Genomic DNA, 12,110 nt, shown 5'->3' on the forward strand with positions numbered 1-12,110 from the left:
ATAAATATAAAATGATTATAAAAGAGTAAACTTTTTCAATTTTTAAAAAATATCTCTTATTCAAATTGCTACCACCATCTTCAATTGGATTGAGATGAGAACATTTTTTTGGAAAGATGACAGAGAAAATGTTGAGATGAGAGAGAAAATATCTATGATGACAGAGAGTTTCTGATTTTTTTTTCAATTGAGGCAATAATAGGATGACAGAGAAAATGTTGGAGTGAGAGAGATGACAGAGAAAATGTTGGAGTGAGAGAGATGAAAGATAAAGGGTTGAGAAGAATGAGGAAGGTGAGTAAGGGTTTGGGGTTCTTTTTTTAGTTTTGAGAATGAAAATTATTTAAATATCCTTAACCTTAAAACTTAGAATCCATGATAAATGAGGGTATTTTTGTCTACTATAATGCGGTACACATTGTTAAAATGTAACAACTGAAAAACAGGCCTACGCGTGTTAACAAACCCCATATATATATATATATATATATATATATATATATATATATATATATATATATATATATATATATATATATATATAAGTAATTGAAGAGAAGATACAATAAATGACAATTTAAGTAGAAATTCTTCGGCTAAGCAACTTGGATTTTATTTCTTCAACACCCAATGTTTTTACTCTCTTATCGGCATGTATAATACTAAAACAATATTTTCCCTACTACGATAATACAATACACTCACGAAAATATATTTTTACACTACTCACATCAATTGACAATCTATTATTAAGATTATTTTTATCATTAAAAAAATTACCATTTGTATTTCTATAAAAAAAAAGAAAGATATGAAAAGGTAAAATAGTAAAAATAAAGTATGTAAAAAGTTATTAAGCATGAAAATAATATTGATACAACTAAGCCTCTACCTAACATATCAAACATGCGAATCCCAGAAAGCGAGTTACAGAGCTAATTCCAAAATGTGTGAATATTATATTAAAAGGTGATGAGCCAACGCCAATGATTTGTTAAGTCTAAGTAATAAAAATCATTAACAATTTCAGAGCTTTAGTCTGGTCCCCCATTTTCATGACCGATAGAATCTCAGCTCGCTTATCATTTTCCAAAAGCAACCCTTACAACCTCATTCCCATTTTTCAAACAGATACCTTAATTATTATCTGAGGTTAGTTAACTCATGATGTTACAGTTAATCACCATTACTATATATTTCAAGTATATTCTATTGGTTTAATCCATTTAGTTGTCTCTATTTTCGGAAGGTTTTCCCATTTTGATCCTTGTCTTATTCGAATCTCCAATTGAGTCCATATAAGTGCTAATTTCAATCAATTAAGCCTCTGTCGTTAAATTTAGTTAATGAGATTAACTTTTTGCACAGCTAGGAGGATGACCTGTTAATTCTATAAATGTGGCCTATTTAGAGTTGAAACGTGGCATGAATTGAGTCTCATAAGTGTTAATTTCAATCAATTTCAACTCTAATTCATGCCACGTTTCAACTCTAAATAGGCCATGTTTACAGAAATTAACAGGTCATCATTCCAGCTGTGAAAAATGTTAACCTCGTTACCTAAATTTAACGGCAGGGACTTAATTGATTGAAATTAACACTTATAAGAACTCAATTGGAGATTCTAATAAGACGGAGATTAAAATGAGAAAAACTCCCAAAAACAGGACAACTAAATGGTTTAAACCTATTCTATTTTGAACTATCATATGTTTAAAACTATTGTCTTAACCAACCCTTCAATTATATTATAGAAAAATCGGACTTCAATTACCATGTCTCACAGCCAACTTGTACCTTTTTCATTATTACTCTACCCACATGCCCTTTTTTATCTCTACACAGTATTTCAATCTATATACTATTCTGCGTATCTTCTCCATTTATGCCTTCACTAACTCTAATTCTCTTCCTTCAGCTGCACACTAGACAAAAATTCACGTAAATCTGTGTCTGGTTTTCCCTTACTACAGTTTATCAGACTTATACCCGAATTGTTCTAATTCTACTTTAGAAGACAGAAGCGAAGGAACAAAGTTCTAGCAGAACTTTCCTGGAAAAGAAAACTTGTAATACCATGCTTTTGTCTTGTAATACAAAGAATTGACATAACTTACCGACAACCAAGATTGCCTGGTCTGAATTCTCAACCCAGAGAGTCCTATAACACTTCACGATGCATTAAAACTTATATAATAAAAGAATATTCAGTCGCACATTTTTTACCCATTTTTCTGTCTCATATTTGGCGTGTCGGTTCCTTTACCCATTTCAGCTTTTCACTACTGCTTTCAATTTTCAAATTTTAACGCTTTCAACAAATTCACGTATCCTCTTAATATTCAAATTCAATCTTTTCCAATCCCAATTTCAGACTTGGTTTGAACAGAGAAAAAGTGAAAAACCCAAAGTTGGTTAATTAATAAAGCTACCTACAAAAAGAAAAGTATTGAAAATTTATACTCGCAACATAAGAGGGACTGTGATTTGAAAAATGGAAAACGAGAGCATTAATGAATCTCTGATACAATCACTAATACATGGACACGGCCTCTGTCTTTTTCCCACCCACTCAGATTCAGACTGAGTAGCACAGAGTGGGTAGAACCAAAGTAAAAAAAAAAAAAAAGTGACATTTTTTCTGTTCTTTTTACACAAAAGTTCAAATCCAAATAATAACAATAATACTGGTATTAAGATTTAAGAGGAGGTAGTGTATTCTGACAATAGCAATGCGAAAATGGATGAACACAGATGTTGACGAATAACAAATAAATTTATATAACAACAAGAAAACGCATTGGACAAAAAGAAAAAGAAAATTCAGCTTCTGCACCTCGTAATGGCGCTGCAACCGCGGCTGTAAGGGTTGGCCTGAGCCCCTGGTTTGCAATTGTAGTAGGAGGCGCCGCGGCGAGAGCAGGGAACAGTGTTCCTCTGCAGCGCACCGTAGCTTATGTAATTGTTGGTGGCTAAGATGCGCCGGTTGATCTCTGATTCCAACTCATACTCCTCCCCTCCCAGGCACTCCCCGATGGACCCCCTGCACGTGGAAGCCCATCCCAATCCCAGGTGGTGGTCCCCGCCTCCCTCGGCTGTCGGCCACCGACTCATCGCCACCAGTATTGCGGCGGCGCAGATCACCGCCATAGCTAAGGAACTCGACTTCGCCATTGATCAGAGGCTTCTCTTTTCCCTTTCCTTGCTCAATTCGGGAGTGCTGCGTTTTTCTTTTCCTTTTTATTTCCAGACGAAACGAATTCAACTCACGCGATGAAATGCACACAGCGAGCTGCAAGTTTCAAACTTTAAACCCTCTCTCCGATCTTTGAAACAAGACACTCTACTCTCTTTATTTACGCTTTTGCCATTTCCGACAACGACAACCACCTCCTTAACGATTTTCTTTTAACCCCTACATCAAAATCTCTCCTTTTATAATTTTTATTTGAATTAAAAATTCAATTTTTCTTTTTCACATTTTAGCCATCACTCAATGGAAAGAAAGTTTTTATTGTGTAACCAAAAAAAGAAAAGAAAAAAACTTAAGTAATAAGCAATCCCACTTAACAAGTTTGTTTCTTTTTATTAAATAAATAAATTTAAATTGCCGAATTTGACAAGTTCATCTCTAAAATTTGGTGGACCGAGATGGAGAGTAAGACGAGACGTGTGGAGCATGCAGAGGAGTGTATTATTTGCATTTTTCTTAGGTATGTTTATTGAGTAAATGTTTATATTTATTTGAGAAAGGTTTATTATTATATTGTGGTAAGTTGACTATTTGTGTGGTATGTTTCCAGCCTAGAACATAGAAGAGTGGTTAGCAGAAGGAAGAAACTAAAATGGGTAGCTGCTATTATATTACTCTCCAAAATTTGCATTCGTTAGTTCCCAACACGTCTAAGAAGTACTTTAATTGGTGTGATTGAGAAGGAAGCGTGAGAAAGAACTATTGGGAAAGAGATTAACTACCAGTATTTTGATGAATTGTACAAGGCTGAGTTTGGTAGAACAGAAAGTCAAGTCTCAGAAAATCAATTCCACTTAGATTAGGTGTTCAACATCTATACTTCTATCTTCCTTTACTTTAAGATTGTTATATTAAAGAGTTACTCGAAAAAACTTGCATGTGTAAAAGTAACTCTGTAAGATAGAAACATGTTATTATTTCATTTTGGCATCATCTTCTGATGAAAATGTTTTAATCAAAGACATGTACTTCAAGTTTGTCGGTATATCGACTCTAAACATGAGTTATAAATCCTACCAAGAAAATTTCATTTACTTTAACCTAAATATATTTGGAGTGAAATCAAATTTATTATTTTTTAGATTGGATACTAGGATTCTATTAAACTCAGTCTCACTCAATTATTATATATAATATGCTTTAGTTTTAATTTGTTAACTATTAATATTTTATAAAAATAAAGATGGAAAAATTTATATGTTTGAATTTTTATTTTATTTTATGCTCTCTTGTCAAAACATTCCTTAGAACATATTTAATACAGACATCTTTCACAACTTCTTAAACTATTTTGTTACATGTTACAGACTTAATGTTGTATTTTAGATACACTTTTTACTCCAACGATAAGCTCGCCATATAGTTTCTTTCATTTTAGTTATCTTAAAACAAATATATATTTTTTATTTGCATAAAATATATTTCTTTAGATGAAAAGGGTTTTACAATAATGTGAACCATATAAATAATGAAAACAGCTCCCTAGAGCTGTAAATGGTGTTAATGTGAATGAGTCCATATATAATAGACTTTTAATTTGAGATAAAAAAAAAACCCAAAAAAAAGACTAATTAAAAAGTTTACAATATTAGAAATATAAATCAAATTCTCTTAACTATAAATCAAATTAACTAATATTTACCTTCCATTCGGATAGTATTATTTTGATCTTCAACTTAAACTAACATATCTTAAATTCAATGAAATTTTAGTTAGTACAGACTCGTCGAATTCAACCAAATTTTGATAAGTCAATTTTGTCAAATTTTGGTCGGGGCCAACTTGGTCACATTTGGCCAAATTTGTGACAGGAAAGACTCGACCAAATTGGCCAAATTTCGACCTCAATTGAAACTTGATCATGTTGGCCCGGATCAAAATTTGATTGATAATCGACCTTGGTCGACATTCGACCGAGTAAGTCTTGGTTGAAATTTCAATGAATCATATTGAGTGGGTCTCGACCAACCTTGACATCCGTCTCAGGCCATCCCATTTCGAACTTCAGTCTGAATTGGTCCATTTTGTTGTTCAGACTCGGATGATCCATCTTAACCTTCGATATGGGTTGACCCATCTTGACCTTCGGCTTGGACCAATCCATTTTGACGTTTACTTTGGGCTAGCATGTCTCAACCTTTGACTCGAGTCGGTCCTTGTCGACAATCGATCTGGGATGAACCATCTCAACGCTCAACTTGGGCCAACCATCACAACCTTCAACGTTGGCCTGTCCATTTCATCGCTCTATCTGAGCTAACTTGTCTCAAGTCGTTCAGTCTCGACAGTCAGTCCAGACCGATACGTCTTGACCTTTGGCACAACTTGACCTGTCTTGACAATTGGTCTAGGCCGTCTGAAGCTTAGATTTGGGCCTTCTCGTCATGACTTTCACCCCAGGTCGACTTGTCTTGACCTTCGGCTCGGACTAGTCTGTTTCAGTTTTGGCTCGGGCAACCCTACATTAGCCTTTGACTTAAGCTAGCCATCTTTACCTTTGGCTTGGGTTGGTCCGTCTCAAATTTTGGCCCGAGCTAACCAGTATTGACCTTGGGCTTAGGCCGATTGTCTCGAATTTCGGCTTGTCCCATCTTGGCCTTCGATCCATTTCAACCTTCATCCTGTGCTAGCCAGTCTTGGTCTTTTGCTCAATCTAGCCTGACATGTCCTTAGGCCTATACTACTTTGTCTCGACCTTAGGACTAACTTGTCTTGACCTTTAGTATTGGTCGACCTATCTTGACCTTCGTCACAAACTAGTTCATTTCGACCTTCTACCTAGACTGACTCATCTTATCATTTGGCTTATGTTGACCTTCAATCCATACCAATGTTCGATCTTTGACCCTAGTCGGACTATCTCAGCCTTTGGTCTTGGATGACCTGCCTCGACCTTCAACCTTAGTCGAACTATTCTTTTTAAAAGTTAATTAAAATCTTTGAGAGGGGTTTGAGGGCCGGGGAATTTTTTGGCCCCATATTTAAGCAAGCCATAAAAAGAAAGCTTAACGAAGGGTGCGTTGATACCTCTACCTATAAAATATATTTTGAATGTCTGATGAACATTTAAGCTTCGATTCTTTGATAATTAAGCCAAAAGGTATATATGTCTTCATTTCTTTGGAAGCTGAGACCTATATGTTTGCAAAATTTACAAAAAATTCATTCTGTCGTTTTATGTTGTGGTTTCTTAAACTGAAACCTATTTAGTGCATTAGAAGATTTATTTTATACTAGTGATCCCATAACATATCAAACCAAAATTATGAATTAGGTTACCTATACTTAATTATCAATAATTAACATATTTATGCATTATTTAAAGTAAACTAAGTTATCATCCCAACGATGACTTTGAACAAATGAATGTTAAATTTCTTCATCAATTGTAATATATTTGGTAAAGGGATTTTTATCTTTTTTTTGTTTACCAAACACGATTTTGACTTAAACTAACGATATTTGAAAATAAACGAAGAAAAACATTTACTTTTTAATATGAATACATTGAAAATATCAAAAGTCATATGCAATAGAAAAATCACAATATGTTTATACAAGAAAGATCAATACAATTAAACTACATCATTAAAATTAAATATGTTACAAAGGGTTGCAATTGACCTAAAACATAAATTTCCATCAGGGTGTAAGAATGGAAATCTTCTCACATCTATGTAAGATAGAGTGGTTAGTCCCTTCCATTCCTAATGCATCTTTATTGTAAATCATATATATGTTCAAAGGAAAAAAATAAAAAAATATTAATAACAAATGTAGAAATTAACATATCATTTAGCAAACACAAATTATACCACAATATTAATATATATATATATATATATATATATATATATATATATATATATATATATATATATATATATATTTATTTATTTATTTATTTTCTCGTCTTAATCCTCAATAGGGAGTATACTCCTATAAATTAATAAAAAGTGTAAGAAATTACAAATATGTTTATCAAGACATACAATTTTAAAAGCATAAAAGAAATAATAGATGAAAATTATTTTGTTGCAAGGTCTATATTGTATGTTCTTACCATTGCTCTAAAAATGGTTGTTATGTTTAATTATGATTATGGTGTGATGATGTTAAGATATAATTGGACTTTAAACAATGTTACACTCCAAGAATATCATATCATGAATCCAAGGTAAATAATATTAATTGTTTTGGAAGTTGGAATTGCAATTGTATAATTGGATGCACCTTATGCAATAACCGTGCAACAAATTTTTTAAATCATTGAAATGTAATATTTATATACCACATTAGTCATTCTAACTTAAGTAGTATAGCACAAAGTTGAAACTCAAAAGATGTTCTTCCCATGCCAAACACTGGAGGGAATATGTTCCTCTCTTTGAGGAAGGGAATCTGAAATTGAAATATAAACGTATAAACTGATTAATTGAATAATGACTATTCTTAAATTGCTTTTGGGTGTTCATCGATTCTCATCTTAGTCACAACCTTTTGATTTTAATAGAGTCTATTCTCATCACACCTATGAGTCTATAAGAAGCATATATCCCTCTATAGTAAAGTCATGGATATGAGGTAGTGGAGCATGTGGGGTACCATAACAACTCCAATAATTTTAATTTTCCAATATATATATATATAATTATTCTAGTCATGATATGGAAGTAAAAAACAAGAACAGCCACTGAACAAAAACCGAAGGCTCAGAGCCACATTGACCCATTATTGTAACTTACTTTTCATCCTTTCCATAAAAAAAGAAATAGTTTTTTTTCCCTAAAATATATTAATAAAAAGGAGGCCTGTGATAATATTCTTGTATATCTACAAGCATTACAAAATTACTTGGATGAAATGATTACATGCCATGCAACTCACATTCACATGAGTGAGCACGCATTAGGATTTTCATCGCTGAAGAGCTCGAAAGAATCCGACGGCTGCGATGGAGCATATGATGGAGTATACGATGGAGCATACGATGGAGCATACGATGGAGCCTCGTACATGTAGGGTGGAGGCTCCACTTCGTACCCAGGGCGCACCACGTGGGCGTACGAAATCGGTCGCGTAGGGGCATAGTACGCAGCGCCGTAGCTGCTGCTAGGATGCGCCGTATGGTAGCTCACACTGTGAACAACTTGCGGAGGAGCAGGAGGAGGAGGAGCGTAGTAATGCGGTGGGTACTCACGGTAAAAGTGATGATGACGTGTCGCACTATCATTGGTTGGGATCGCAGAAGGAACTGAACTTGAAACTGGAACCGCTGGCTCATGAACATGACCTTGACCATTTGACTGGTTACTGGAACCTTCTTTAGCTTTTGCATCACTGGCAACGTCGTTCCCGTTGTTGTTATTACTCTCTTTCCCGGTAGCCGTCACCTTCTTTTTCTTCTTTTTCGCTCCACCGGCACCGGCTCCACCGGTTGTATTCTCATTCCCGGTTGCTTCATTGTCGTTAGGAACTTGAACAGCGATGCTCACTTTTTTTTCGGTTACCGGTCCTGCCGGTTGTAACACCACCGTCTGCCTCACCTCCGGTTTTGGCTCGTGCAACTGAACAGCGGCTTTACCGGCGGCGCATCCGTCGCTGTTTTTTTTAACGGCTTTACTTTTGGTACTATTATTGTTATTGTTGCTACTTTCCGCGTTTTTGGATGGGTCTTGCGCAACAACCTTAACATCTTCTTTATCGTTTTTCTTAATCCCGTGGTCGCTGCTTTCTGCGTCGCTTTGCCGCTTCTCTTTGCTCTCTGAATTCGCTTGCTGTTTCTTTTCGGAATCTGCGTTTTCAGGCCACAACTCTGCATGCTTCCCCGCCTTGGTCAATTTCCAAATCAACAGCTCGGCGTCAACGTTCCCAGTAACGACCACTTTATGTTGCTTCTGATCGATGTCTATGTCGTAAACACCTGCAGCAGGGAAAGAGAAACGAGTGTAACGCAACAAAGAAGGAGGAAAAGGAGGGAAATTGAAAATGAGTGTTTAGTTTTGAAGGTGGTTACGTTACCGTAAATGGCTTGGAGAATTTTCTTGACTTTCTTTTTGCAGCCTTGGCAGTGGATGGAGACCCTCAACGCCACGGTCTGGGAGACAGAAGCGTAACAAGTTCAGAACCTGTTGGAGAGTACTGGGCGTTGTTAAGCGAATAAAGAAACGTAAAAGATGAAACGATGTTTTACCTTGCATGCGATGGGTTCTCTTTCTACGCGCTCTTCCGCTTCTTTGGGTTCCGCTTTAGATTCTGTTGCTGCCATTGGAGCTTCAAAGAGAGAAGAAGAGAAGAAGACAGAAGAATAGGGAGAATAATGTAAGAAGGCTTAAAAAGCTGAGAAGGAGAGATTTGAAGCATAAGAGAATAATTTATTTATTTATTTAAAATTAAAAAGAGAATAATTTATTCATGAAAAGAAGAACCTGCATTGGGAAAAAGAATGTGAAAACACGGTGGTATCAGTTTAGACGTAATTCAACGGGAATCGTTCGATTTTCTTTTATGCAAATTTAATTCTTTTGTTAGTGGACACATACTTGATTCCATTTTTGCCTTTTTCAACTGGGTTTTATTTTCCTTCACATCATATACATATATTGATGAACTAAATGTTTCAAAGGTTTTACTTTTAGGAATTTCGAGAATATATTCTCATACCTTCTTCTAATCATAGGCTTTATTAACACATAATAAGGTTTAATGTATTTTCTTAATCCTACTTTAATTTTCTTAATCATCTTATTTTCTGTTTGTTTTTAAGTTTCTAATTAAATTTTTCATCTTTTCTAAAAAGTTATAATTTTAACAGATAGTTAATGAAAGAAAAATATTTTTTAATACATCTAAATTTTTTATATTTATTTAATATTACAGAACTAAATGCACCCATGAAAGTTTAGGTTTATGTAAGTTCAATCTTTATCAATTAGAATAATTTTTGTCACTAGTTTGGATTCCATTACTCCCCGTGGAATTATTAATCAACTGGGCTCAAATTAAGTTTATTTTAATTTTGAAAACACAAGTTTAATTTATTTCCGAAAAAATTAATTATCTATTATTACTCATGGAGTTATTTAATTTAAAATGTTTATTATTAATTTAAATTATAATAATGACAAATCAATTAAAAAATAAATTTGTAAAATCTTTAGATTTGAAGATACTTACGAGTTGTTTTCTTTTACTTTAGGGGGTATCGCATAACACTCTAAATTTATTTAAGAAAAAAATTAGTTGCTTCTTCAGGTAATTTAACTTTAAAAATAATTATAAATATCTGTATCCACCACGTGTGTGCCAAACATAAAAGAAGTATCAAGTCGTTAACAAATAAACACCAAATATTCTCCATAACATTAACAAAAATCCACGTCACCAACATTTTACTCTTTCGTTAACGATTATTTTTGCCGCCGTTAACAATTATAACCTATTTACATAATATTTTAAAAAATAGAGACCTAATTGATAAAAATAAAAATTGAAGAATCTATTTAAGATTTTTTTTTTTTTTACAAAATTCAACCAAAACATAATTAAACATTTCTTATAAAATGTCATCAATATTTTCACTATTTTCTATTTATACTTATAGACATATGCATAAAACAAAATGAGATAACTATATAAAGGAGCACAGGGAAATACTGTACTTGAAGGCGACTATTTAATAAAGAAAAAAAAGACATTTATTTCTTTTCCTTTTTACTTTTTACACCACTTTTATAGAGAGTTTGCAAATTGCTATTGGATATACAGATAGGATTTTGCTGTAAAATCATGGGAAACATCTTTAGTTGTAAAGCAATTTTGGAAGCCTTCTATGTTAAGTTATCATAGTCCAAAATCAAATTTTCAGTTTATACTTTTCACTTAAAATTTTATTATATCCTCAATAATTTAAAAGTAAGAGATTAAAAGTAATTTGTATAATTATTTAGTTGAGATATTCTCATCCAATCAATAGTTTCCCAATTCTTTTTATTATGTAATGTTAAGTATCTCCAAAGAATCTGTGGTGATCAAGTAGTGTTTTTTAAGGATAGTACAAGTTGGTATTCATTGGCTGTTTAGCACGGGCACCTAATTTTATATTTTCCTTCAATAAGATGGTATTAATTAATAGGTTTAAACTCTTTTTTTGTCCCTAAGTTAAGTTCTGATGTTCAGTTTAATTTCTGCTTTTAAAAATGTCAGCATTTAGTTCCTATATTATGAAAAATGTATCAAATTAATCCTATTCATTATCAAATCACAAGTTTTTCATTAAGTGATTTGTTGTTCATAACACCTTCGGTTAACAAATCACAAAACATTGAATATCTAGGTATGAGAATTTGTGATTTATTGTTTATTAAGTGATGTCATGAGGACCTGATTTGATACATTTTTTATATTATAGACATTCTTAAAAGCGAACTAAATTGAACATCACAACTTAACTTAGAGACAAAAAAGGATTTAAACCTAATTAATACTAGTAGCGGATAGATAATGACTTTAATGCTAGAAACATCTCATTTCAAAGTACTCAATTGAAAGGCTAAGGCTAATTTGTTTGTTCTGATTAAAACTCTTTTATTAGAAATCAAGCTAATTTAGACTAAACCAAACCCAACAAGTCTTGTAAAGTTACTAGGATTGATCATCCAAATTTTTATAACACTCTAATAACCAGTGACAGTGACACAACTCAGCAAGACAGATATAGATTAAAGGATTCTGACACCATATATATGTAAAGAAGCAAAGTTTTATAATGGTAATTATTAAAAAGAGGGAAAAAGAACATGAGTAGTAACTTCTATATCTGTTTCATAGCATGAAGTGTAGAAGGACTAAAAGATGA

General features: G+C 33.2%; 2 protein-coding genes across 2 annotated transcripts; both read right to left on the reverse strand.

The window, feature by feature from the left end:
- Nucleotides 1–2,486: 2,486 nt before the first annotated feature.
- On the reverse strand, nucleotides 2,487–3,410 carry LOC106771417 (rapid alkalinization factor-like). Its single transcript, XM_014657392.2, has one exon. It carries the CDS (start codon nucleotides 3,172–3,174, stop codon nucleotides 2,824–2,826), a length of 351 nt encoding a protein of 116 aa, XP_014512878.1. The 5' UTR covers nucleotides 3,175–3,410; the 3' UTR covers nucleotides 2,487–2,823.
- A 4,537-nt stretch (nucleotides 3,411–7,947) lies between these two features.
- On the reverse strand, nucleotides 7,948–9,600 carry LOC106770875 (heavy metal-associated isoprenylated plant protein 35). Its single transcript, XM_022785167.1, has 3 exons — nucleotides 9,447–9,600; nucleotides 9,275–9,350; nucleotides 7,948–9,176 (listed from the first exon to the last, which is right to left on the reverse strand). The coding sequence occupies exons 1-3, from the start codon at nucleotides 9,519–9,521 to the stop codon at nucleotides 8,143–8,145; spliced, it is 1,185 nt and encodes a 394-aa protein (XP_022640888.1). The 5' UTR covers nucleotides 9,522–9,600; the 3' UTR covers nucleotides 7,948–8,142.
- Between the last annotated feature and the right edge of the window lie 2,510 nt (nucleotides 9,601–12,110).

The sequence above is a fragment of the Vigna radiata genome, chromosome 8 (assembly GCF_000741045.1).
Source record: "Vigna radiata var. radiata cultivar VC1973A chromosome 8, Vradiata_ver6, whole genome shotgun sequence".
Lineage (NCBI taxonomy): Eukaryota > Viridiplantae > Streptophyta > Magnoliopsida > Fabales > Fabaceae > Vigna > Vigna radiata.

Excerpts from the sequence above, each read along its gene's own strand:
- LOC106771417 (XM_014657392.2), bottom strand. The coding sequence starts at position 3,174 with ATGGCGAAGTCGAGTTCCTTAGCTATGGCGGTGATCTGCGCCGCCGCA.
- LOC106770875 (XM_022785167.1), bottom strand. The coding sequence starts at position 9,521 with ATGGCAGCAACAGAATCTAAAGCGGAACCCAAAGAAGCGGAAGAGCGC. Across the intron at positions 9,351-9,446 it reads GAGAACCCATCGCATGCAAG|ACCGTGGCGTTGAGGGTCTC; the intron begins GTAAAACATCGT and ends TCTGTCTCCCAG. Across the intron at positions 9,177-9,274 it reads AATTCTCCAAGCCATTTACG|GTGTTTACGACATAGACATC; the intron begins GTAACGTAACCA and ends TCCCTGCTGCAG.